This window comes from Pan paniscus, chromosome 1 (genome assembly GCF_029289425.2).
Source record: "Pan paniscus chromosome 1, NHGRI_mPanPan1-v2.0_pri, whole genome shotgun sequence".
In the NCBI taxonomy this organism is placed as follows: Eukaryota; Metazoa; Chordata; class Mammalia; order Primates; family Hominidae; genus Pan; species Pan paniscus.
Window position 1 is genome coordinate 52,552,499 of NC_073249.2, and position 26,878 is coordinate 52,579,376.

General features: G+C 33.9%; 1 protein-coding gene across 1 annotated transcript; it reads right to left on the reverse strand.

Moving 5' to 3' along the window:
• On the reverse strand, window positions 1-26,878 carry LOC117976628 (complement factor H-related protein 4). Its single transcript, XM_034942990.4, has 9 exons — window positions 26,722-26,878; window positions 12,301-12,498; window positions 9,874-10,056; window positions 8,117-8,293; window positions 7,656-7,838; window positions 4,671-4,868; window positions 2,244-2,426; window positions 488-664; window positions 1-209 (listed from the first exon to the last, which is right to left on the reverse strand). The coding sequence occupies exons 1-9, from the start codon at window positions 26,777-26,779 to the stop codon at window positions 1-3; spliced, it is 1,566 nt and encodes a 521-aa protein (XP_034798881.3). The 5' UTR covers window positions 26,780-26,878.

Genomic DNA, 26,878 nt, shown 5'->3' on the forward strand with positions numbered 1-26,878 from the left:
TCAGATCCAGAATATTAAGAACTTACATATGCATCTTGGTGGTTCTGACCACTCTCCATTACTACATGTTACATATTTAGAACCCTGAAGTTCATAGTAGGACTGGCACTGGTACTCGACTCTTGACCATGGCAGATACACTTTTTGCGGGAAGGACGTGGTATCTCCATTGCTAATAGGTGGAGGAGGCCCACAGTTTTCTGAAGAATCTGAAAAAAAATACTTTACATTGGGGAAAAATCAACAGTTTTATTGGAAACTTTCTGAATAAAGCTTTTTATATCCTCTTAAGTGTATCTTATTTGATTTCTTAGGAAGACATTTGTATTTTCAACCTTTTTTTTTAAGTTTCAAGGTAATTCACACTCAAATGAGGACAACATGTATATGTACACATATGTATTCATACACATATGTGTACATATACATATGTATGTTTCTATTTGTTTAATTCTAGTAAAAAGAAATACTTGAATAAAATACTTACTATAGCATGTTGGCAAATGGGACCAGCCATCTTCACCACACACTATGGAATCTGTGGTGTTTCCATAACTGCTTTCATATCCATCATAGCATTCATAGTCCAATGTGTCATGGAGCTTAAACCACATGCCATTACTCTTGGCTCTGGAATTCTCAAAAACAGGCATATCACAAAATTCTGAAACAAAATAAAATTGAGGATTGCTTTTCTATGCCATATGATGTACAACTCGACTAAGAAAGTCCCATTGTAGGAATAAAATTTACCAATCAGTGTGTGCTAATAAATTGAGTACTATTAAAAATAGTCCGACAATCAGTGTTTTTTTTTGTGCTATAACAGTTAATTACAAGAGAAAAATACATTTCCCTATAATGATCCTTCTCATTATTCAAACCCTATGAAAAACATATTAAGACTATTTAGTCAGATCTATTTTTATTTGTGAACACCTCATTGACTGTTATTACAGTCTACCTTTATCACTATAATGTATTATTTTAAAGAAGATAAAATTTTGTGAATTTAAAAGTTAATGTACATATTTATGTACTCAGTTTACTGACAGTAAGGGTTTATAAATTGGATTAAAATTATATTCATTGGATATACATTCTATAAAAATTTTAAAGCATCCTCTTTTATTTTACAAATCTTAGATCATTTATCAAAACTGGTCAAATCAGATTGAAGTGTACAGCTTTGTCTTTTGCAGAGCCCATGATACGCATAGAAATTGAAAACAGTATTCTAGAAATGTACGAATTGATATTTTATAGCTCCCAAATCTCAGAGTAACTTTGAGATAATCACTTTCTAAGTGTAGCATTTTCTTTTTTCTCACTTAGATTAATATTTTTGAGATTCATCCATGTTCAATTACATATCAGTAGTCCTTTCCATTTCGTCTCATGGCTAAAAATAGTTGAATTGTACCCTTGAAAATGAAGTGGATTTTGCAGTATGTAAATTATATATCAATATGTGTGTTAAAAATACATCAAATGATTTATCTTTACAAATCTTGGTGAATGCCTAAAGAGGAAAGACAAAAAAGATAAACTTTTGCCACTGCAAGGTTTCCATTGTTCATTATGCAATCTCTTTATTAATAAGTAATTACAAGTTGGGAATGTTTTAGAGAACTTTAGTTGTAAGGAATCCATTGCCAAGTATGAGGTTTGTAAACATTCAGCCCACCCACTTACCCTTTTTCTTTACTTGTTTTCTCTGTACTAGACAATAAGCTGGAAATAATTTTTTGAGTTGGTTCTCCTCAGTTGCATCATTGATACAAATTATTGAAGTCTCATTTTCCTGATGCTAGCAGAAACTCAGAATTAAGCACTCATCCCTTCCCTGACATGTACATTTTTTCTGAGTGTGAGCAAGGAATACAATACAAGCAGTTGATAATTTTGAAATACAAAGAAAGGGAAAAGAACAAAGTTTTTATTGACAAGTAATCCATTGTGCTGATATTCCCATGCAGCTCCCTAACTAGTCTGTACCTGATGGGATTGCTTTTACGTAAAGGCAAATTGAATTGAGAGAGATGGAATGATCATCTTCCCAAGTAGCCATTACTCTAAAAAGGCAAAAAAGACTTAGTTTGGCACAGAATGTTAGATGATGTTAGAAGTATTTATATCTCTTTACTCCTAAAAGTGTTTTCTAATTTTTCTGTAAAACACTATCACCTCAAAGAGAGGAAAGAAGTTGACAGAAACTGAGTGGGAATATGTAAATAACTTACTAATGCAAATTGGTTGTGTTGACCATCCATTTTGCAAACATGTAATTGATCCTGAAGAATTTCCATCTGCTGTTGCATATCCTGGTTTACAATTATATTGTGTTTCTTCATTTAAAATATAAATAGAGGAAGATTCAGAAATGAATCCATTTTCAATTTCTACATCTGATTTTGAGCATGTTCCTAAAATAGAAAAAGTAGAGAAAAAAGTAAACATTTGTTGAATACTTCTTTTATAGAAGGGAACAAGTAAAAACATGGCAGTATGGTGAAACAATGAAACATCTGTTAATGAATTGAAAACAGCAAAACTGGAAGTTTCCTAGACATCCATGAATTTTGAAAGAAAATAGTGAAAACACAGGGAAGGGCAGAATAAAAGCAAAGAATCCTTGAGACTGTCAACAGAGCTCTGGCGGGCCTTGAGGAATGCAGATCTAGGAGACTCTCAAGTCCCTAATGAAATTTTGGAAGACTTTCTGGCTACTTTGCAACAACCTGAGTATTTTTGGTACTATTAAGGGGTCTTAAACCTCCTTAAGTCAAATGCCATTTCCCAGGCAAAAGATACGGTACACACTGCTACCATAGGCAAGAAAGTAATTTTGTAAATCTTTTGTCTCCAAGAATTTAAAGTGGTTGTCATCTTAAGTGGGTGCTTAAACCCATATAGACGTGGTGTTTGAGAGGCATGTGGAAATGTAAGCAGAAAAAAGAAAGCAAACAAGATAGCAAAAATAAGTTCTAATATATTAGCAATGTATTTGTTCTTTATTATTAGTAATGTATGTGTTCTATACATTACTAATGGGTATATGTATAAGGTAGTAATTATTTTAGTAATGTATATGTTTTAAGATATTAGTAATGTATATGTTCTTTTCTAATTAGTAATTAGAAAACAAATGTAAATGGACTAATTTTACTATCTGAAAGAAAAATCATGTTTAAAGATGATGCATATTTATAATATAGCATTTGTCATAATCATGAGTTTTCTGATCTATTCTTGCCTACTTTCCTATTAATCTCCTCCAGCGTCTAAACTACAGTGTTCAGTTTCTATTGTAAACAGTTTTATTTTCAATACCTATAAAGTGCTTGACACACAACAATATTTATTAGGTGGATTAATGATAGAGTTGGTGCTTATGGCAGGAGAAAAAGGGACTTTTCTTTCAGGGGCCTAGGCTATTGTTGAAGACAGTTGCTCCTATAATGTTGTAGGAAGAGTCCCATTATCTTACGTCTCAATTATTCCATAATTATCATGCGGTTTCTATAATGGAATGTTTGGTAAATTGCAAGCAATACACACAAACAACTTTCAGAGTCCCCTTTACTTAAAAAGTGAAAGTCAGCTGTAACTGAAGATGAGTCTTAATTTAAAGCAACAGAGCATTAACTATAAAAATAGATATGATATAATTGTGAGAGATGTAGCAGTGACCTGTGGGCAAGCGTTATATTTATTTTTTAATTAATGCTATAATTTTATAATCTACTTAAATCAATGCATTTAGCATGATTTCAATATAAATACCGAAGCAATGTTACTTTAATCCGTAGTCTATTTATTTTGTGCTATTCATGATTTATATTTCTATTGTTACTTGACTATGAAGTGACAGAATCCACTCATTATCCAGAAATTATAAATGTATTCAGACACATTTGGAACTGAAAACTAGCTAGGCTTCTATTTAAAAATAAAAAAAGACATATATTCAGCTTGAGAGTTGATATACAAAATTTTCCAGTTAAAGGTGTAGATCTTAGACAGTTAAGGACATACTGGGGTCTCAAACAAGTGGACTAACTGCCACGAATGCATCTGGGAGGAGGAGACCATTCATCCTCTGTACATGGAACTGTGGTCTGCACATTTGAAAGACTGTAGCCAGGATATCCTCAACTTTTACAGATTGACTCTGTAAAGATATTCCTTCATATTTTGTGTTATATCCATTCTCCAAATAACTGAGAATACATTGTCCTAAAGACCATAAAATGATTAAAAGGTAAATTAGAAACATGAATTTGATCAAAATAGTATATTAAAATAATTTTTTGAATATTTAAATAAGACTGCATCAGTACACAAAAATGACGTATCACTGAAGGAAAACTAAAGCTACTACTAAATGTTTGTACAAAAAGGTCAGTATTCAATGTTACTTATCTTTAGTTTTTATGATAAAATATGTTTAAATTATATAGGTATTCTCATAAGGTTCCTATATTTATTTCTCATGTGATTTTCATGAAGGTCTCATAACAGAAAAGATCTAGTTTGGTTTTTTTGCATGAACAACTCTTCCTTTGGTACCATTTCTGTCATATAAGACAATGTAATCATTTGTTTGCTCTTCTCTCTCCATTCTTTGCAAGTTTTATGCACATATTGTTGTAAAGAGGTTTGCTTACTGAGGCATGGGACTGTTGGCGACCACCCGTCTTGTGTGCAGTGAATGTAATCCCAGTAACTTCCTGAAGGAGTCACAAAATTTTTGTCACAGTAATAGGAGTAAGATTGTCCTGTAGCTACTGGAAAGTATGGTCTACGCATATTCTCGTAATATAGATGTCCATGTTGAATTTCTGGAAACTCACAAGGTTTCATTGCTTGTAACAAAAAACAAAAATAGTATAAATAATGTTTCACTGTAACAGACAATGATATAAGAGATGACTGTTTTGATTATGTTACCTTCCACATAATGTTTTTTTTTTTCTTTCCTTTTTTTTTTTTTTTTTAGACGAAATTTCACTCTGTCTCCCAGGCTGGAGTGCAGTGGTGCAATCACTGCTCACTGTGACCTCCGTCTCCCAGGTTCAAGTGATTCTCCTGCCTCAGTCTCCTGAGTGGCCAGCACTATGGGCACACACCACCACGCCCATCTAATTTTTGTAATTTTAGTAGACACAGAGTTTTACCATATTGGTCAGGCTGGTCTCGAACTCCTGACCTCAGGTGATCCACCTGCTTTGGCTTCCCAAAGTCCTGGGATTACAGGTGTGAGCCACCACGCCTGGCTGGTTTTCTTTTAGATTTTTTTTTAAATTTTATAATTATTTTTTAAGTTCCCTGGATACATGTGTAGGATGTGAAGGTTTGTTACATAGGTAAATGTGTGCCATGGTGGTTAGCTCCACCTATCAACCCATACCCTAGGTATTAAACCCAATTCTTCCATGGTAAGCTTTTCATTTTTGATGATATCATTCACTCCTCTTCTCTCCTTTTGATGCAAGTATTCTGCACTCAAGTCTAGCCCTTATTAACATTAGTATTTCTTTAGAAATTTCCCCAGATCATATTTTAATCCATCTTTCAAGCACTTACTTAAATAAATTTCTTAACATAGTACATATCACTTTTGAAATCCAAAAATTTTTAAGATCTCTTCAATACATTCAGGGGCTGTTTACAATTCAAAAATAAATATTATTTGAGCACTACATACTTCTCCAAACATATTTTTCAAAAGTTTCTAAAGTTTCCTGCTGTTCTGGAATGTTTTCCTTATTACTTTAATATGCCATATGTATATGTAATATTTTTCATAAGGTTGCCTTTTTCCCTAGAATTCCCTGCTTGAATGCTCTTTGCTTCTTTAGATTTTAAGACTGAAAGTCTTGCTTGTATCATGGAACTGATCTTATGTCCTCAGATAATTATAATCCTTTCCTGTTCTTGATTATGAGAAGAGGTAATGATTTTGCTGTGAAATCCATCTTAGGAGTGTCCATCTCCTCAGTCAGTCAAATTTAAGACTCAGAATTTATCTCTGAAACCTAATACTTAATTGTTCCTATGAAATCATGTTCAAAGATACTTGTAAACTATTTTGATTTGAGGATACGAATTTTCCTCTGCAGTCTTGCCACTTGCATGGTTTGGAGCCCAGACTTACACATGATCATCTACAGAAGTGGATACATAAATAGGGACAATAATTAAGGTTTAACCCATCATAGGATCAGCCAAAATATCAGCATCATCAGTCAATATAAAAGGTAAAAGGTAGCATAGCATCAAAATAAAAGAAATGAGTCATATCACAGAAAAGAACTGCTTGTATCATCCTGTACTTAGGAACTTGAGCATTTGGAAAACTTGTGAGTTTACAGTTTAAGAGCTGTGACAGGAATAAGTTATCTGATATGCAAGGCCTGATGGGTATCTCAGTTCTGTACCTCATAGGCTAGTAGAAATTTGCGGCAAATTTTCTTCTAGGTTTTCTTTTTGCTGCCATCATTATTTTGGCTCATATTTTTTGAATTGTGTTGCTTCAAGTTCATAGGATTTGTGGGACAAAATTCTAAGAGTATACCTATATTACAGACTTGAGGGCTTTTTAGTGTATTCATTTTCATTCTGGGACGAGGGGAGAGGAGATGAAGGTGAAAACAGAAAGCATTGGGATTTGGAAATGGCTGAGCTTTCTGTTAATTTCTTTCTTGCTTGCTAGAAATACTGGTAAAGTGTAAGAAAAAAACAATAATCAGAGAAAGAACTTCTCAGTGTTAACTAGCTATGTGCTCTATCAGGAAGCATTTCAGGTTTTCAAGTAGGATTTTGGTTAATAGTGCATGGTTTTTATTACACTTTAAGTTCGGGGTACATGTGCAGGACATGCAGTTTTTTACATAGGAATACATGTGCCATGGTGGTTTGCTGCACCCATCAACCCATCACCTACATTAGGTGTTTCTCTTAATGCTATCCCTCCCCTAGCTCCCCATCCTGTGACAGACCCTGGTGTGTGATGTTCCCCTCCCTGAGTCCACCTGTTCTCCTTGTTCAGTTCCCACATCTGAGTGAGAACATGTGGTGCTAGGTTTTCTGTTCTTGTGATAGTTTGCTGAGAAGGATGGTTTCCAGCTTCCTCCATGTCACTTTTGACATGGACATGAACGTATCCATTTTTATGGCTGCATAGTATTCCATGGTGTACATGTGCCACATTTTCTTTATCTAGTCTATCATTTGGGTCTGGACATTTGGGTTGGTTCCACATCCGTGGTTTTTAAAACAGTGTTTTCAAAACTCTTTGAAAACTGTTTACCTAAGTATTAATAATGTGAAAATGGTTATTGATGTTAAGGTGAGATGCTATATTTCATATGTGTGCAATAAATGGATATCATTCTTGAAGACTCATTGTGTCCATTAACAAATTGAGGTCTCTGAACATTCCTGTTTTTAAAAGGAAGCTTTGTCATTGTTTACATAAAATTTTCCAAGCTTATACACTTATATATTAAGATCTGAAAGGCAAATATTCAGCAGAATAGCTGTTTGTGAACACAGTTCTAGGGTAATAACCCATAAAAATTTTAGTATAAATAAACAAGGATCAAAGTTATTACTCTAATTTTCTCAGATCCAGAATATTAAGAACTTACATATGCATCTTGGTGGTTCTGACCACTCTCCATTACTACATGTTACATATTTAGAACCCTGAAGTTCATAGTAGGACTGGCACTGGTACTCGACTCTTGACCATGGCAGATACACTTTTTGCGGGAAGGACGTGGTATCTCCATTGCTAATAGGTGGAGGAGGCCCACAGTTTTCTGAAGAATCTGAAAAAAAATACTTTACATTGGGGAAAAATCAACAGTTTTATTGGAAACTTTCTGAATAAAGCTTTTTATATCCTCTTAAGTGTATCTTATTTGATTTCTTAGGAAGACATTTGTATTTTCAACCTTTTTTTTTAAGTTTCAAGGTAATTCACACTCAAATGAGGACAACATGTATATGTACACATATGTATTCATACACATATGTGTACATATACATATGTATGTTTCTATTTGTTTAATTCTAGTAAAAAGAAATACTTGAATAAAATACTTACTATAGCATGTTGGCAAATGGGACCAGCCATCTTCACCACACACTATGGAATCTGTGGTGTTTCCATAACTGCTTTCATATCCATCATAGCATTCATAGTCCAATGTGTCATGGAGCTTAAACCACATGCCATTACTCTTGGCTCTGGAATTCTCAAAAACAGGCATATCACAAAATTCTGAAACAAAATAAAATTGAGGATTGCTTTTCTATGCCATATGATGTACAACTCGACTAAGAAAGTCCCATTGTAGGAATAAAATTTACCAATCAGTGTGTGCTAATAAATTGAGTACTATTAAAAATAGTCCGACAATCAGTGTTTTTTTTTGTGCTATAACAGTTAATTACAAGAGAAAAATACATTTCCCTATAATGATCCTTCTCATTATTCAAACCCTATGAAAAACATATTAAGACTATTTAGTCAGATCTATTTTTATTTGTGAACACCTCATTGACTGTTATTACAGTCTACCTTTATCACTATAATGTATTATTTTAAAGAAGATAAAATTTTGTGAATTTAAAAGTTAATGTACATATTTATGTACTCAGTTTACTGACAGTAAGGGTTTATAAATTGGATTAAAATTATATTCATTGGATATACATTCTATAAAAATTTTAAAGCATCCTCTTTTATTTTACAAATCTTAGATCATTTATCAAAACTGGTCAAATCAGATTGAAGTGTACAGCTTTGTCTTTTGCAGAGCCCATGATACGCATAGAAATTGAAAACAGTATTCTAGAAATGTACGAATTGATATTTTATAGCTCCCAAATCTCAGAGTAACTTTGAGATAATCACTTTCTAAGTGTAGCATTTTCTTTTTTCTCACTTAGATTAATATTTTTGAGATTCATCCATGTTCAATTACATATCAGTAGTCCTTTCCATTTCGTCTCATGGCTAAAAATAGTTGAATTGTACCCTTGAAAATGAAGTGGATTTTGCAGTATGTAAATTATATATCAATATGTGTGTTAAAAATACATCAAATGATTTATCTTTACAAATCTTGGTGAATGCCTAAAGAGGAAAGACAAAAAAGATAAACTTTTGCCACTGCAAGGTTTCCATTGTTCATTATGCAATCTCTTTATTAATAAGTAATTACAAGTTGGGAATGTTTTAGAGAACTTTAGTTGTAAGGAATCCATTGCCAAGTATGAGGTTTGTAAACATTCAGCCCACCCACTTACCCTTTTTCTTTACTTGTTTTCTCTGTACTAGACAATAAGCTGGAAATAATTTTTTGAGTTGGTTCTCCTCAGTTGCATCATTGATACAAATTATTGAAGTCTCATTTTCCTGATGCTAGCAGAAACTCAGAATTAAGCACTCATCCCTTCCCTGACATGTACATCTTTTCTGAGTGTGAGCAAGGAATACAATACAAGCAGTTGATAATTTTGAAATACAAAGAAAGGGAAAAGAACAAAGTTTTTATTGACAAGTAATCCATTGTGCTGATATTCCCATGCAGCTCCCTAACTAGTCTGTACCTGATGGGATTGCTTTTACGTAAAGGCAAATTGAATTGAGAGAGATGGAATGATCATCTTCCCAAGTAGCCATTACTCTAAAAAGGCAAAAAAGACTTAGTTTGGCACAGAATGTTAGATGATGTTAGAAGTATTTATATCTCTTTACTCCTAAAAGTGTTTTCTATCTTTTTCTGTAAAACACTATCACCTCAAAGAGAGGAAAGAAGTTGACAGAAACTGAGTGGGAATATGTAAATAACTTACTAATGCAAATTGGTTGTGTTGACCATCCATTTTGCAAACATGTAATTGATCCTGAAGAATTTCCATCTGCTGTTGCATATCCTGGTTTACAATTATATTGTGTTTCTTCATTTAAAATATAAATAGAGGAAGATTCAGAAATGAATCCATTTTCAATTTCTACATCTGATTTTGAGCATGTTCCTAAAATAGAAAAAGTAGAGAAAAAAGTAAACATTTGTTGAATACTTCTTTTATAGAAGGGAACAAGTAAAAACATGGCAGTATGGTGAAACAATGAAACATCTGTTAATGAATTGAAAACAGCAAAACTGGAAGTTTCCTAGACATCCATGAATTTTGAAAGAAAATAGTGAAAACACAGGGAAGGGCAGAATAAAAGCAAAGAATCCTTGAGACTGTCAACAGAGCTCTGGCGGGCCTTGAGGAATGCAGATCTAGGAGACTCTCAAGTCCCTAATGAAATTTTGGAAGACTTTCTGGCTACTTTGCAACAACCTGAGTATTTTTGGTACTATTAAGGGGTCTTAAACCTCCTTAAGTCAAATGCCATTTCCCAGGCAAAAGATACGGTACACACTGCTACCATAGGCAAGAAAGTAATTTTGTAAATCTTTTGTCTCCAAGAATTTAAAGTGGTTGTCATCTTAAGTGGGTGCTTAAACCCATATAGACGTGGTGTTTGAGAGGCATGTGGAAATGTAAGCAGAAAAAAGAAAGCAAACAAGATAGCAAAAATAAGTTCTAATATATTAGCAATGTATTTGTTCTTTATATATTAGTAATGTATGTGTTCTATACATTACTAATGGGTATATGTATAAGGTAGTAATTATTTTAGTAATGTATATGTTTTAAGATATTAGTAATGTATATGTTCTTTTCTAATTAGTAATTAGAAAACAAATGTAAATGGACTAATTTTACTATCTGAAAGAAAAATCATGTTAAAGATGATGCATATTTATAATATAGCATTTGTCATAATCATGAGTTTTCTGATCTATTCTTGCCTACTTTCCTATTAATCTCCTCCAGCGTCTAAACTACAGTGTTCAGTTTCTATTGTAAACAGTTTTATTTTCAATACCTATAAAGTGCTTGACACACAACAATATTTATTAGGTGGATTAATGATAGAGTTGGTGCTTATGGCAGGAGAAAAAGGGACTTTTCTTTCAGGGGCCTAGGCTATTGTTGAAGACAGTTGCTCCTATAATGTTGTAGGAAGAGTCCCATTATCTTACGTCTCAATTATTCCATAATTATCATGCGGTTTCTATAATGGAATGTTTGGTAAATTGCAAGCAATACACACAAACAACTTTCAGAGTCCCCTTTACTTAAAAAGTGAAAGTCAGCTGTAACTGAAGATGAGTCTTAATTTAAAGCAACAGAGCATTAACTATAAAAATAGATATGATATAATTGTGAGAGATGTAGCAGTGACCTGTGGGCAAGCGTTATATTTATTTTTTAATTAATGCTATAATTTTATAATCTACTTAAATCAATGCATTTAGCATGATTTCAATATAAATACCGAAGCAATGTTACTTTAATCCGTAGTCTATTTATTTTGTGCTATTCATGATTTATATTTCTATTGTTACTTGACTATGAAGTGACAGAATCCACTCATTATCCAGAAATTATAAATGTATTCAGACACATTTGGAACTGAAAACTAGCTAGGCTTCTATTTAAAAATTAAAAAAGACATATATTCAGCTTGAGAGTTGATATACAAAATTTTCCAGTTAAAGGTGTAGATCTTAGACAGTTAAGGACATACTGGGGTCTCAAACAAGTGGACTAACTGCCACGAATGCATCTGGGAGGAGGAGACCATTCATCCTCTGTACATGGAACTGTGGTCTGCACATTTGAAAGACTGTAGCCAGGATATCCTCAACTTTTACAGATTGACTCTGTAAAGATATTCCTTCATATTTTGTGTTATATCCATTCTCCAAATAACTGAGAATACATTGTCCTAAAGACCATAAAATGATTAAAAGGTAAATTAGAAACATGAATTTGATCAAAATAGTATATTAAAATAATTTTTTGAATATTTAAATAAGACTGCATCAGTACACAAAAATGACGTATCACTGAAGGAAAACTAAAGCTACTACTAAATGTTTGTACAAAAAGGTCAGTATTCAATGTTACTTATCTTTAGTTTTTATGATAAAATATGTTTAAATTATATAGGTATTCTCATACGGTTCCTATATTTATTTCTCATGTGATTTTCATGAAGGTCTCATAACAGAAAAGATCTAGTTTGGTTTTTTTGCATGAACAACTCTTCCTTTGGTACCATTTCTGTCATATAAGACAATGTAATCATTTGTTTGCTCTTCTCTCTCCATTCTTTGCAAGTTTTATGCACATATTGTTGTAAAGAGGTTTGCTTACTGAGGCATGGGACTGTTGGCGACCACCCGTCTTGTGTGCAGTGAATGTAATCCCAGTAACTTCCTGAAGGAGTCACAAAATTTTGATCACAGTAATAGGAATAAGATTGTCCTGCAGCTGCTGGAAAGTATAGTCTACGCAAACTCTTATAATATAGACCTCCATGTTGAATTTCTGGAAAATCACAAGGTTTCACTTCTTGTAATAAAAAACAAAAAACAGTATAAATAATGTTTTTCTATAACAGATAATCATATAACATGACATTTTTGATCAATAAATTATATTCTCTTCTTAGTGTAATGAATTAGGGGTTTTAGGGCAAGAAAAGTTACAGAAATCCAATGACCTAGATATGTGAAGAGCTGTTTGCTAATGAAGATTGAAGAAAACTGTGCAGACCTATTTAATGTACCCTCCATAAGTACATATATCGTTGCCCTGGTTGATTAGTGAGCTTCCTGGTTGAGAGATGAAGGCGCTTATTTTACCATTCAGCTCATCTGTCTTCTTTTTCTTTCTGTTCCATCCCATCAGAAATCAGAGCCCTGCCTGTTCTTCTCAGACCAACTCTAGAGTGGGAGATAGTAGTTTTTTGAGGATTTTAAAAAATTGACTGGAAGGAATGTAAAAACTACAGAGAAACAGGAATTTCTCATTGATCACATCACACAACAAAATAATATTGCTAATTCATGTCTCAAACCAGTTATTAAGACAAGATTTCTATTCTTTATTTAACCAGGAAAATGAACTAGGAATATTTCTTAATATCTAAATATCTAAGAGTGTAATAAGCATTTTTATTGATTTTTAATTTTGATTAGAAAATAAGATGTTTTTAATGTTTTATATACAATATTTTTTACAGTATATTTACAGTTTATTGAGGAATTTGTGTATATTGAATATTTGACATATATGTTTAAGCACTATGTTATTATAAGGCTTATACTTGATATTTCCAAAAAAAGTTTCCATTTCCATGGGATGATTCAGAGATAATTTACTACTTGTAATACCAGAAGAATATTCATTTTTTCTATGAAATATGACCATTGTTCAAGAAACCTTATACTACACATTATAAAAAATTCCAACATATGCACCACACACACACGCACAATATTGTTTATTATCTGCATTATTCTTTAGTCCACTGGTTTATTGTCTTTCTTTCTTATTTTTTCATTAGCGAGATTTTCAGGCAGTTTCTACGTCTTGTTATGTGGATTATAAATGTTGAATTCTTGCATCTCTTAAGTATCTTCATTTAAAATATATGTGAGTAAATTCTCTAGGTATAGATTCTTGGCCTACAGTCCATATTTCTCTTCACCATTTTTTTTTGCCACATTTTTGAAACTTCCAATGTGGAAGTTCAAATATTCATTCAGTTTCATTGCTTATAAATAGCATTTTAATTACTCTGATTTTAGGGTATAAATCCTCAGCTGTGCTGTTTTTGAAGCTTAGCTCAAGACTTCTTTCCCCTATTGCAATAGTCAAATAAAATCTGTCTTGTCATATTTAACAAGTGTCAGATTAATAATTTGTCTTTAACACATCTGGTGTTCATCAATCTATTTCTTTTTGTTTGATTAGAAAAATTTTTCAACCGGTTTCTACAGATTAGTTATGCCGATTATAACTTTGAATCCTTGCATGTTGTAAATGTCTTTAACAAAGACCTGGGAACAATAACTTGTCTTTGTATAGTTTCTTGGCCTATATCCATATCTCTCATTGTTGATAGATTTTTCCCCCCATTTTTTGAACTTCCAAAGTTGAGCTTAAAATGCCTCATTTAGTTTCATTCCTTCTATGTTACATTCTGTTGTTTCCTACCAACCACTGTTTGGATATTTGTATTATTTTCTCTTTACCTTTGAACTTTGCAAATTTCATCATGATACATTATGATACTTCAACATAGATCATTTAACACTAATTCCACCTTGGACAAGCTTGAGTCTTTGGATTTGCAGGAAGTGAGCCTTAAAAAACTCAATTAAAATTTCCATTAAATGGTAGAGCAGAGATTTAAACTTTAGTTTTCTGATTTCAGAACAAGTATAGTTATCTATCTCATGATGGTGTTTCATAGAATGTAAATAACATATCTGCTGAGATTTCTTTTCAAAAAATCAAAAAGGAAGTATAATTAAAAGTAGCTATCATTATCATTAATACCACAAGCTTGAGCCACTTCATGACTTTTCTTTTTTACTGAGAAAATTTAAACCATTTTTATCTTTCTCACATGGTAGTTCTCTAAAGCAAAAAAAAAAAAAAAATTCCACCTATGATCTGATTGGCACTGAAGTCAGCAGAACTTAGAGCAGCCTCATTCTATTTCTTAGTCTTCTACCATGTGAATTGTAGACTCACAAGCAGTTATGATGGTTCTATCACAATGTTAACTCAAACTGACCTTAACGTTGATTAAAATACTCACTAATTTTTATAGTGGTTGCTAATCTGTTTGTACTAGTACTGCTGATTCCTTTGACCCAAGACCAGGATCTTACAGTTACCACTACTAAATTTAATTTTTTTAGATTTAGCTTTGCACATAGGATTCTTCTGGAATTATGAATCTATACTAATGCAGATTCACTATCACCATCTTCTGTAGCATTTCATTTGTGAATTTATACTGCATTTCTCCTAAACCATTAAACTATGGACAGACACAAAAGAGTAATGAAGCCTGAGAATAAAATGCTGTATCTGATAATCAGGTAAAACATATTTAATAAAACTGCAAACTACTTGATAAATCATCAAACCAGTCAATTTCTCCATCTTTTCCACACAAATTTCAGAAGGTCACTTGCGAAATACTTTTGCAGAAAACTAGATATAGCTGGGATTCAGTTGGTCCAGAAGCATTTGGGTTGATCTAGCATTTTCATAAGCCAACTATAGAATAATTATTTATTTACCTTATAGTTTTTATGCACAGTGAAATTGGTTTCACAGTTACAATAGCTACCTCTCTTAAGAACTCATGCCTTTGACAGTTCATCTGGGTTTGGGCACGATAATCCGAACACCTTGGGAGGCCAAGGTGGGAGGACTGCTTGAGGCCGAGTTTGAGATCAGCCTAGGCATCACAGCAAGACCTTGTGTCTACAGAATAAAAATAAAAAATTAACTGGGCATGGTGGCACATGCCTATATTCCCAACTGCTTAGGAGGTTGCAGTGGGAAGATCATTTGAGCCAAGGAGGTCAAGATTGCAGCGACGTATACTGCGCTGCTGCACTCCAGCCTGGGCAACAGAGGAAGACCTTGTTTTAAAAAGAAGAGGAAAGAACATTTTTCTGTCCTGGACTATCCACTTTAAGTATGGTTCACCTTTACAATGCACTGCAAGATAGAAAAAAAAAGAATATGTTTGTAGAGACAGAAAAAATCTTGAAAAAGGCAAAGGAACCATCATAGAAATAAAACACCCTATTGACGCGAGAGACATTTTGCTACATTTGATGATTTGTGGAAATTCCACAAATTCTTCAATACTCCTTCCTCAAAATAGTGGAGCCTAATTCTCCTCCACTTGTTGTGTGCTGGACTTAGTGACTCATTTCTGAAGAATAAATATGGCTCAGGTGAGAGTGTGTGACTAGGTGATAAATGACATGAAGGCTTCCTCCTACTCCTCACTCTCTCTCTCTTGAATCTTTAGCTCTGGAGAAATGTAGTTGCCATTCAAGCAACCTGTGGAGGGGACAATGTGGTAAGGTACTGGGGCCTCCTACCAAAATCTGTGTGAGTGAGCCATGTTGGAAGCAGATCCTGCAGCCCAGCCAAGTTGTCAGGTCACTGCAGCCCAGGCCAACATCCTTGACAACGACACAGGAGAGCATCTGACACAGAACTAAACAGTAAAGTCACTCCCAAATGCCTGACCCACAAAATCTGTGAGAAAATAAAGGTTTATTGTTTTAAGCAAATACGTTTTCAGCAAAATATGTTTCATAACCATACATAACTAATATACTAGGCTTTAGAGGGTGCTAGTCTCACCCAGTGTATTATTTTGGACATTGGAAGAATAGAGAAATATCTATTCATATACACACATCCATCTGTATAATTCTGAGTAGCAAACATTAAAGAGAATTTTAGTTTACAATAATTGTTTTAAATTCTACTTAGAATTATCTACTTTGGAAAGCAAAGACTTCTCAAAACTCCATATACTAAAATATTGAAATTTATTTTCTCCCCTTTTTTTGTGTTTAAGAGAAAGTAATTTCAGATTTTAAATGTAAGTCAGTATATGGACTGGAACTTACTGCTACATCCTGGAGCAGGTAGGTACCCACCCACTACTAGTGCATTTGCCCTGTTTCCCTGGGTTGTAGGATAAAAGCCATCTATAAACTCATATATGATTAAATCTTCAATTCTGTGTTTTGTCTTTTCAGGTGTGTAGACATCATTTTGAATATAAGGAGGATTACTTTTTTTTTTTTTTTTCTGAAAAGAAAACGGCTGTGTGGACTATGTAGATATCACTACCCATTAAAATAAAGTACATTCTTGCTAGAAACACAGTAAAAATGCAAATAAGGAAGGCCTGAGTAAGGACTTACCAGTGTTAACCATCCATGTATTCCACACAGAAGTCTTTCAGCTTTTCTCCTTAAGTACACATATCTTAGCTCTGGTTGATTTAGTGAGAGTCTTTGATACGGAAAGGAGACAGGCAAATACTGGGTAGAAGAGGGCGATTCCCTGTCAAAGGCCCCACCCCAACCCTAAATGAGGACAGGCATGTCTGTTTTCCTGTCCAAAATGTTGCCTTTTGGCCCTCCATGCTCCTCATCCAGCCCCCATATAAACCCAACACCTTAGCGGGCACACATACGCGGCTGAACAATCACAGCGGAACAAGGCAGCAGAGAAAGAGAGAAGAGCAGGGATGTCTGGATGCCGAGGGAAATGAGTTCCGCTAGGGGAGGTCGGAGAAAAATCTGGCCGCTGGGTGGCCTAACTCCAGGGGAAGACCACCTTCCCACTCCATCCCCCACTTCGGGCTCCCTATCCAACTTGCTGAGAACCACCTCCATCACTCAATAAAACCTTGCAGTCATCCTTTGAGCCCGCATGTGATCCAATTCTTTAGGACCACTGGGCAGGAGCTCAGGATACAGAAGTCTGTCACACTGGCCCCAGGCTCTTGAGATAAGGCAGAGGGTCCATTGAGCGGATTAACACACAAGCCGTCTGCAGACAGCAAATCTGAGTTTTGTAACACGCGTCCACTTGGGCGTCTGTACTCACAGACGCCTACTCTAGACGCTGCCGTGGGGCCAGAGCTCAAAAGCACTCATGCCGGCCTCTGCACCTGCCCGTCTGCAAGCTGCCCCTAGGGGTTTGAGCTGCGGGGCGACAAAGCAGATAACACCCCTCTCGCACGTCCTGAGAGGGGAATCAGGGAACTCTCCCATTTCATCTTGATTGAAAGACAAAGGTGCTTTCACCAGTTCAGTCCTTTTCTTTTTTTCTTTCTGTTCCCTTCCATCGGAATTCAGAGCCCTGCCTTTTCTTCTCAGAACGACTCAATGGAGGGAGCTAGTAGTGTTTTTGTTTGATACCTAATGTAAATGATGAGTGCAGCAAACCAACACAGCGTATTTATACATATGTAACAAACCTGCACGTTGTGCACATGTACCCTAGAACTTGAAGTATAATAATAATAATAATAAAAAAGATTAAATTCATTAGCTTGTTATTCTATTTACTGAAAGCAATCTAAGAAATATAGAAAAAGAAATCTGGGAAGATGGCGGAGGAGGAAACACCTGGAATCTGACTCCTCACCTTTACAGTTGCATGGCCAGAATTTGTCTGATTGTACTATTTTTGGAGTCTATTGAAGCCCTACAACTTCTAGGGATGACTTGGATCGTAAGTTGCACTCACATTCAGTCAATTTTAGCTCCTAGCACAGTGTCATATGTTCATACCACGCTCCTTAGCCACATGGCAGGCAGCTGTATGTGTATTTATGGAGCAACCTGCACATAGCAGCAGGGAGCCAGAGTGTCGAAAACAACTCGATTCTTCAAATATTTGAGATTTGTGCTCTGATTGCTGGGTTTTTTGATCACAGAGACGCAGACAGAAAGATAGGCGGCCATTGTTTTTCAGCTTTCTCCAGTGTTGCAAGCCCCTCCCCTTGGCTGATGTGAATTTGTCCAAGGGGAGATACACTAGGATATTCCAAAGCAACCGCATGAATGGGGAAAATTAGAGAATGACTATGAACACTTAGCAAAAAGTGCAGGCTTGGAAAACACTGGAGACAACCTAAAGTCTATGCTACAGGTTAATTCTTGACACAGACATAGCCTACTATATTCAGACAAAAACAATAAATGAAAACAATGCAGGAAGCCCCTTAACAAACATGTAGAAGGAGGAGAATCTGATTCCCATTGTTACCCATTATTAGATTAAAAAGTTCAGTTTTCCACAAAAAGAATATTTTGGCAGCCAGACACTAAACACTAGGATGTTCCAAAGCAACTGCATGAATGGGGAAAATTAGAAAATGACTATGAACACTTAGCAAAAAGTGCAGGCTTGGAAAACACTGGAGACAACCTAAAGTCTATACTACAGGCTAATTTGTGACACAGACATAGCCTACAACATTCAGACAAAAACAATAAATGAAAACAATGCAGGAAGCCCCTCAACAAACATGTAGAAGGAGGAGAATCTGATTCCAGTTGTTACCCATTATTAGACTAAAATGTTCAGTTTTCAACAAAAAAAATTATGTCATACAAAGAAATAGGAAAGTATGGCCTATTAAAAGAAAAAAAATAAACTGAAAGTTTCCCTGAAAAAGCTCTGATGGTAGGTCTATTAGAAACTTTAAAATAACTGTATTAAAGATACTGAAAGAAGTAAAGAAAGATGTGAAGAAAGAAAATGATGTATGATCAAAATGGAAATATGAATAAAGGGATAGAAAGCCTGAAAAGGAAACAAAAAGAAATTCTGAAGGCACAAAGTACAATAATTAAAAGGAAAAAAATCAAAAAAGAGATTCAGAGGCATAGTAGAGCAGGCAGATGAAAGAATTAACAATTTTAGAAAAACCAAAATTATTGCATCTGAATAACAGAAAAAGAAATTAAAGTATAAAGTGAAAAGAATCTAAGGAACATGGGACACCAGGAAGCAGACCAACACACACAAAGTGGATTTCGGAAGGAGAAGAGAAAGATGAATAGAGAATGTTTGAAGAAATAATGGCATTAATAGAGACCCTCAATAAGCTTAATGAACTTAATGAGATTAACTCAAAGAGATAGATATCAAGATGAATTATAATCAAACTTTAATTTAATTAAGTTTTTAAATTTGTAGTGATAGGGTCTTGCTCTGTCACCCAGGGAGGAGTGCAGTGGTGTGATCATAGCTCACTGCAATCTCAAATTCCTAGTCTAAAGCAATCCTCCTGCCTCAGTCTCTTGAATTGTAAGGACTACAGGCATGCTCTACTCTATCAGGCTAACTTTTTTCTTTAATATAATTTTTTTTTGACAGGGTCATGCTCTGGCACCCAGGCCAGAATGCAATGATGTGATCACACCTTACTGTAGCCTCGACCTCCTGGGCTCAAGTGATCCTTCCACTTCAGCCTCTTGAGTAGCTGGGACTACAGGTGCATTTCACCATACCTGAATAATTTGCTGTTGTTGTTGTTGTTGTTGTTGTTGTTTTTAGAGACAGGGTTTTGCCATGCTTGCCAGGCTGACCTCAAACTTCTGGCCTCAAGCAACTCTCCCCATTCAGTCTTCCAAAGTGCTGGCGTTACAGGAATGAGCCACTATACTTGGTCATAATCAAATTTTTAAATAGCAAAGACACAGAGAGAGTCTTGTATGCAGCAAGAGAGAAGCAATTTCTCACAGGTAAGTATTTCTTAGTCAGATTATTAGCAGATTTCTCATCAGAAGTTTATAGGCCAGAAGGCATTGGGCCAATATGTTCAAAATGCTAAAAGAAAAAAAACGTCTTTCAACTAAGAATCCCATATCTGTCAAAAGTGTCCTTCAAAAGTGAAGGAGAAATTAATTCATTCCCAGATAAACAAAAGCTGAGGGAGTTTGAGACCACTAGACTTGCCTTTCAAGAAATGTCTAATAGAGTCCTGAAGGGTAAAGTGAAATAATACTAGACAGTAACTGGACATTGCAGGAAGAAATAATGACCTCAATAAAGGTAAATACATGGGCAATTTAAAAAGGCTAGCATTATGGTAACAATGGTTTTTGTCTCCATTTTTTGTTTTTCTATATTATTTAAGAGACCAGTGAAGTTTAGAAAAACAATTATTAACCTAAAAGCTTTTATTGTTGTAACTTTGGTTTATAACTCCATATTTCATTTTCTACATAATTTAGGAAACCAATGCATTTAAGTGAATTATTAAGTTTTGGGCACATGATGTGTAAAGATGAAATTCTGTGACACTAACAATGGAAAAGGGGGGATAGAGCAGTTTTTCTATATTAGCGAAGTTAAGCAGGTGCAATTTAACTGAGAGTGTTGTAATATATAATAGGTGTAAATGAGAGTTAATATTCAGCTTCGGAGGAATTTTAAGAAACCATTGGAGAAATTTTTGTGTTATCTTCCCAGCTGTTAAGAGTTATCATGGAAGCACATAGAGAGATTAGGTCTGTGTCACCTGAGTCTTAGAATTCATGTAATAAACAAAATTCCCTTCTAAGCTACATTGAAAACAAAGTGTGAACAAGACATAAACTTTGGTTTATTAAGCTACTGAGATTTGGGAATACAGTTATTCCCAAATAACAAGCAAATCTGCTTCTTGTGTTGGTAAACCTTTTACATCTGAAGACAAACAATGGTATTACACATACCATCAGCCAAACATAAATCTAATGTGGGTTATCATTTTCTTGTGTTCATTAACCTCTTTCTAACATATTTTCTTAACAGTGCTTATAAGTGAAGATCGCTCAATTGTGTAGTGAAATATATTTTCCAAGGAACTGCTTGTGAGCTTAAGTCAAAAATTAAAAGAAAAATAAATTATAAAATCAACTCAAAAGATAATTGCAGTTTTTAAAATAGAGTATAATTAAAACAAAGTTTGTATGTGTAATTTTGAATCATACCACTTAAAATGTGGAGGGCTCAGAAGAGATCAACTCTTCTACCACCAACCCCCATCCCAGCAACATATCGCAATATCTGTAAAGGTCACCCTTTTAGAAAGTCACTCGACCTCTGATTCGATGTTGGATAATACTGTTACCTGCTTCACTGACTGTGACAGTCCTCATCAAAAGCTAACTTGCTCCCCTTCGTAAGTGTTTTGAAATATCTCAAGACAGTCATTATAACGCTATAACTCTATCTTTTTGCATGCTTCTTATGCTACAATTTCTTTAACTCTTCAACTATCTATATATTGTCTTCTATGCTGTGATAGTTTGAAACCAATCATTTTAAAACGTGGTAGACTAAGTACAATATATTATTACAGATATGCTATTTCGTGGGTGAACCACGCAGTGGAGATTAATTTGTTGACACTGAAAAACACCATTTCCTTATGAAGCCTAAAAGAGATAGATGTTCCTCTCAGTACCACCATTGTCCATTAATATTAGGGTTATTAATGAAACTCTTCATTTTCTTCCACTTAACTGCATTGTTAGTTGAATGTTTCCTCATCTGATATTAATGGAATTTTCTTTTTAAAGCTAAATACACATGTTGTTTCCACTAGGTAAATCTGCCAACAAAAAAATAAAAATTCTTTTTGACTTGAATGCTTCATGAATGATTTATCTGTTCTTAACAGATAAATATTAAAGGCATTTTTGAAAGAAGTTAAAATTTTAATTAAAAATATGTTGCTGATTTTATTTCCTTTGAAGATTAGTTCTTTTGAGATAAATGGTATAGAATAATATTCTTTAAATGTATATATGAATTTCAATATAGACATAGGTTTGCTGTGATAGCTATTTTCTCTGAGTCAGCTGCAAAAATAACCCATGCCCTATTTATTCATAATATGGTAATTATTGACAGAACTTTTTTGGGGGGAAATTCATGTTAATCATTCTCATTACCTCTCTCAAAATTAACTGAACTTCTGCATTTGTGGTGTTCCCTTTCACTCAATTTTTCTATCAAAACAAAGAAACAAACACAACAGGCACAAAAAAACCCTACCAATAATCTTTGATATCATCTTCTCTCAACCATTTTCTTCTGGGATTACAGCAACCATAACTAGTTTCCTGATCCTGACCTCTCATCTTTATAATCTATTTTCCTGTGTATAAATTAGTGATCCTTCATCTGGTCATTTTATTGCTCCACTTAAAATCCTTAGTGGCTCCCAAATCAGCTAACAAGACAAGAAGAACCTCATTCCACTTTATCCACTTCTCCTACGTAGTATGGTCTCTTCGGCAATTCTGGAAATTTTATCAGCGTTAATTTAAACTCAGCTTATCTAAAACTATACCAAGTTATGCTAAAGCTGTCAGTTCAGGGTGCACACATTAGCAATAATTGTTTTTTGGAAAATAGAGAAAAGAAATATTACTATAACATAAGAAAAAATCTGAAATGTAGCAAATTATCTCCAGAAATAAAACTATTTTGTTGAGTTTTGTGGCATTTTGTTTGTATTAGATGGCATACATTCTTACCATAGTTAGAATTCATGTATCAGGTGAGACATATTATTGATATAAAAATATAGGTCCACACACGAATATACATATATATTCATACATTCTATATGTATATTTATATATGCATATGTATATACAAAGAGAACGTTGAACACTACCACAATTTAAATAGCAAATAATTTATGTTTCTTTATAATTTTGAAACAAGTTTCTTTATATCAAGTTCTTTATAATTCTGAAACATGATAGAAATTAATATTTACGTTCTATTTCTTATGAAATCTTAAGAATATAACTAAAGAAAAATTAAGTTTGAATCATCATAAATCAGAGAGAACTGGAAGGAGGCTAGTGACACAACAGCTTTAGTGTGTAGATGAGAAGACTAAGTTCAGAGAAGTGACATCTTTACTTTCTGGGAGGCGTTTGCTAGTTACGGAACTGGCTCCAGAGGCTTGTTGGGTGACGCATGACAGCTTCTCTGACCCAGTCCGTCAAGCACGGATGCACAGTTTTTTGCTGAGTGTCTCCTCCGTATTGGAAAATCTAACCATCCCTGCTCTGTGTAACATCCTGAGATACTCTTACATTTTCTTATGATTGCAGGATATTTAGTCCAAGGAAGAAAGAGACGTGAACTAAAGGAAATCATTTTATTTACTTATTTATTTATTGAGACAGTCTTGCTCTTTTGCCAAGGCTGGAGTTCAGTAGAGTGATCTTGGCTCACTGCAACCTCCACCTCCCGGGTTCAAGTGATTCTCCTGCCTCAGGCTCCTGAGTAGCTGAAATTACACGTGTTTGCCACCACACCTGGCTAATTTTTTGAATTTTTAGTAGAGACAGTGTTTCACCATGTTGGCCAGGCTGGTCTCAAACTCCTGGCCTCAAGTGATCTCCCCGACTTGGCCTCCAAATTGCTGGGAGTACAGCCACCATGTCTGGCCAAAAATTCTTTATCTTAATAAATGATATTTTCGAACCTGAAGTGAGGTTTTCATAGTTTAGGTTCATTTCTAAAAATCGTTTCTCCCACTAGAAGGCACTGAAGTTTCATAGAGAAATTATTAGAACTGGGTGTGTAGTAGGAAAAGTCAAGGAAAGCCTGGAACCTTTTGTTATGCGAAAGCTTAATGGGGGCACGTGAAATACACACAGAAACCAGCTTCTTAGTGAGATTTGAAACTAATTTGAGCATCCCAAAGAAGTACAATGGCAACTGAGTGTAATGCACTGGGTATTGAAAATGATCTAGTTTGAAAGAGATTTAGAAGCAATCCTGCTCTAAAATACTAATTGTCACCTTTGATACTTTGTTATGGCAACTCTAATAGATGAATGCAATATCTATACAATTTTAAAAGGATATTCATAATTAAAATAATTTTCCTGACAACCTATTTTAAATTAAATGTATAAAACTTACAAGTTGATGGAAGAAATAATGCTCAATACAAATTCAATGAACATTATAATAGGTTACAATTACTAATTTTCTGTCAAGTTTATCTTTCAAATAGCGTGGCTTCCAAAAGAATTATTATTCAGAACTGAAACATCAACTACCATTAAAAACAAAGTTTCTTAGCATAGGCAACTCACGAAGTATGTCCTTCATTAATCATATGAAAAATATTTCTCAGGTTTGCTTTGCCAGATTCTGAATAGATATGAATACAGGTATATATAAACATAAAGTATTCAACTAGACAAAACTCAGCGAAGACAATACAGCCAAGATATAATTATCAAATTCTGATAAATACCCTCTAAAATATGTATGGTGGGTATATACATATCCATGAGTAAAGAGTAAAAAATTATTTTAAGTTAATAATATTCTTTTAATAAATTGTGTAAATATCATTGTATTTATCTTCTAGTGCTACCATAAGAAAGTACCACAGATTTCATAGAAATTTATTTTCTTACAGTTCTGGAAGCTAATACTTTGAGATATGGCTGCATTCTTCTGAGGCCTCTTCCTTTGCCTTGTAAATGGTTGTATTCTCTCTATGCCTTACGTGGTCTTTATATGGTGTGTCCTTATTTTCTCTTCTTATTGACACCAGTTATATTGGAGTAGGGCCCACCTGAATCATTGACCTTTAACTTAATTACATCTTTAAGCTCTCCTTCTTCAAATGCAGTCACATTCTCAGGTATTGGGAATTTGGACTTTTGCAAATAAATTTTGGAGGGATGCAGTTGAGCCAATGCTACTGAATTCACAAAGATGTTTCTTTCTACCTAAGATGTTATTCCACTAAATGAGTTACTTTCTCCTCTGAGAAATATAGGTGTGACCCAAATTTACAAGACATTTCGCTCAAGTTTACTCTTACTAAGAGTTCATTGGAGGAGAAAAGTTTTCAACTGGAATATCAAATAAGAAAGAATTTGTCAGCATTCTTTTCTTATACTGCTTTTGAGAAAGTAACTAAGAAAGTAGAGCTTATTCTAATCTAATTTCAGTCATTTCAAAATAGTACTGTTTTTCTCTATTTTTCTGCTTTGCATTCTACTTTAATCTATGTAATCCTTATTTTAAAAAATGTGCCTGTAGCAGTTTAGTTAACAAAGGGAATAACAAGAGAAATTCCTTTTTTTCCATTTTGGCACAAATCAAGGTTGATTTTGCACAGCAATTAAAACTAGTGAATCATGTGATAGATAATACTGTAAAACCTAAAGCTGTTTACTTAGAATCAAATAAAGTGGCATAGCTTTGAGAGGAGAGGCTGAGGGAAAAGATACTCTCAATAATTGATAGTGGGATTTCCAATATTATCCTCCATTACATTTGTTGGAATATTATAAAGTTTTGGATAATTACAAAATTTGTTTTCTTCATTAATGGTGACACACCTTTGATTGTCCATGATTTTTGACCCATGTGGTTCCACTGCTAATGTTACAATATAGTTCTTTAATATGCAAGGCCTGCATTCAAAGAGATAGTTAATATAGAAAATACATGACTATCGAGGAGAAAACATATCAGAGAACAATGACATAAAGCTATGAAAATTATTTATGTATTTATTTATTGAACATTTGCTAGTGAACTCAGAAATGCAAATTAAAATTTACTGTCATTCCAATGTAAGTTAAGTATATATTCTGCTTTTTGATTACATATATGTTGTGATTTACATATTGCTAATCTTGTTGAAATATTAAATTCATATTAATGTTAATTAGATGTAGCAGCTTTCTTAAGGTATAATAGAAATATAAGAAATGGCATAATTTAAAATATTTTATTTGCTGTTTTGATATATGAATCAATAAAAAATCACTGTATGTGAGATTATGAAAGTATCAATCACTCCCAAAGTTTCCCTTGTATTATGAATAAGAAAATTCTGAACATTTTAAGGTTAGAATCTATCTAACGACATGTTTCCTACTTAAAGTTTTATGAGTATATTCATATATCTCCATAATGAATATTAAATGCTTTTTACACTGTAGAATTTGTAAAACAAAGAAAATATTATTCATTTTTTCTTTAAATTATGGAGATATTTTTTCATAAAATTAATTTCTGTTATACTCTCACAAAATATGCTACTTCTGCTAGCATAGTGAATATATCCTATCAGATTTATAAAAAAATTATAGACATATGAAGTTAGATATTACACAAAGTTACATTTAAGAGGGAAGCTGAGTGTTTAGATCTCTTTCAACTTACCTTGTCCATTAGCACAGGAAACCCACAAGGTCAGAATGACGTTGATTAGTAACAACATGTTAGATATTCTCAGTAGTATAGTAATGCAAAAGTTTCAGTTGCACTGTTTGGGGTTTGAAATCTTTCATTATTAGTTACCAAGTGTGATTCTGAATTT

Bases quoted from the DNA above. Each gene is read 5' to 3' on its own strand.
- LOC117976628 (XM_034942990.4), bottom strand. From the start codon at position 26,779: ATGTTGTTACTAATCAACGTCATTCTGACCTTGTGGGTTTCCTGTGCT. The intron at 8,294-9,873 runs GTAAGTTATTTA...ATTTTGTTTCAG, and splicing joins AACACAACCAATTTGCATTA to AATTTTGTGATATGCCTGTT. The intron at 665-2,243 runs GTAAGTTATTTA...ATTTTGTTTCAG, and splicing joins AACACAACCAATTTGCATTA to AATTTTGTGATATGCCTGTT.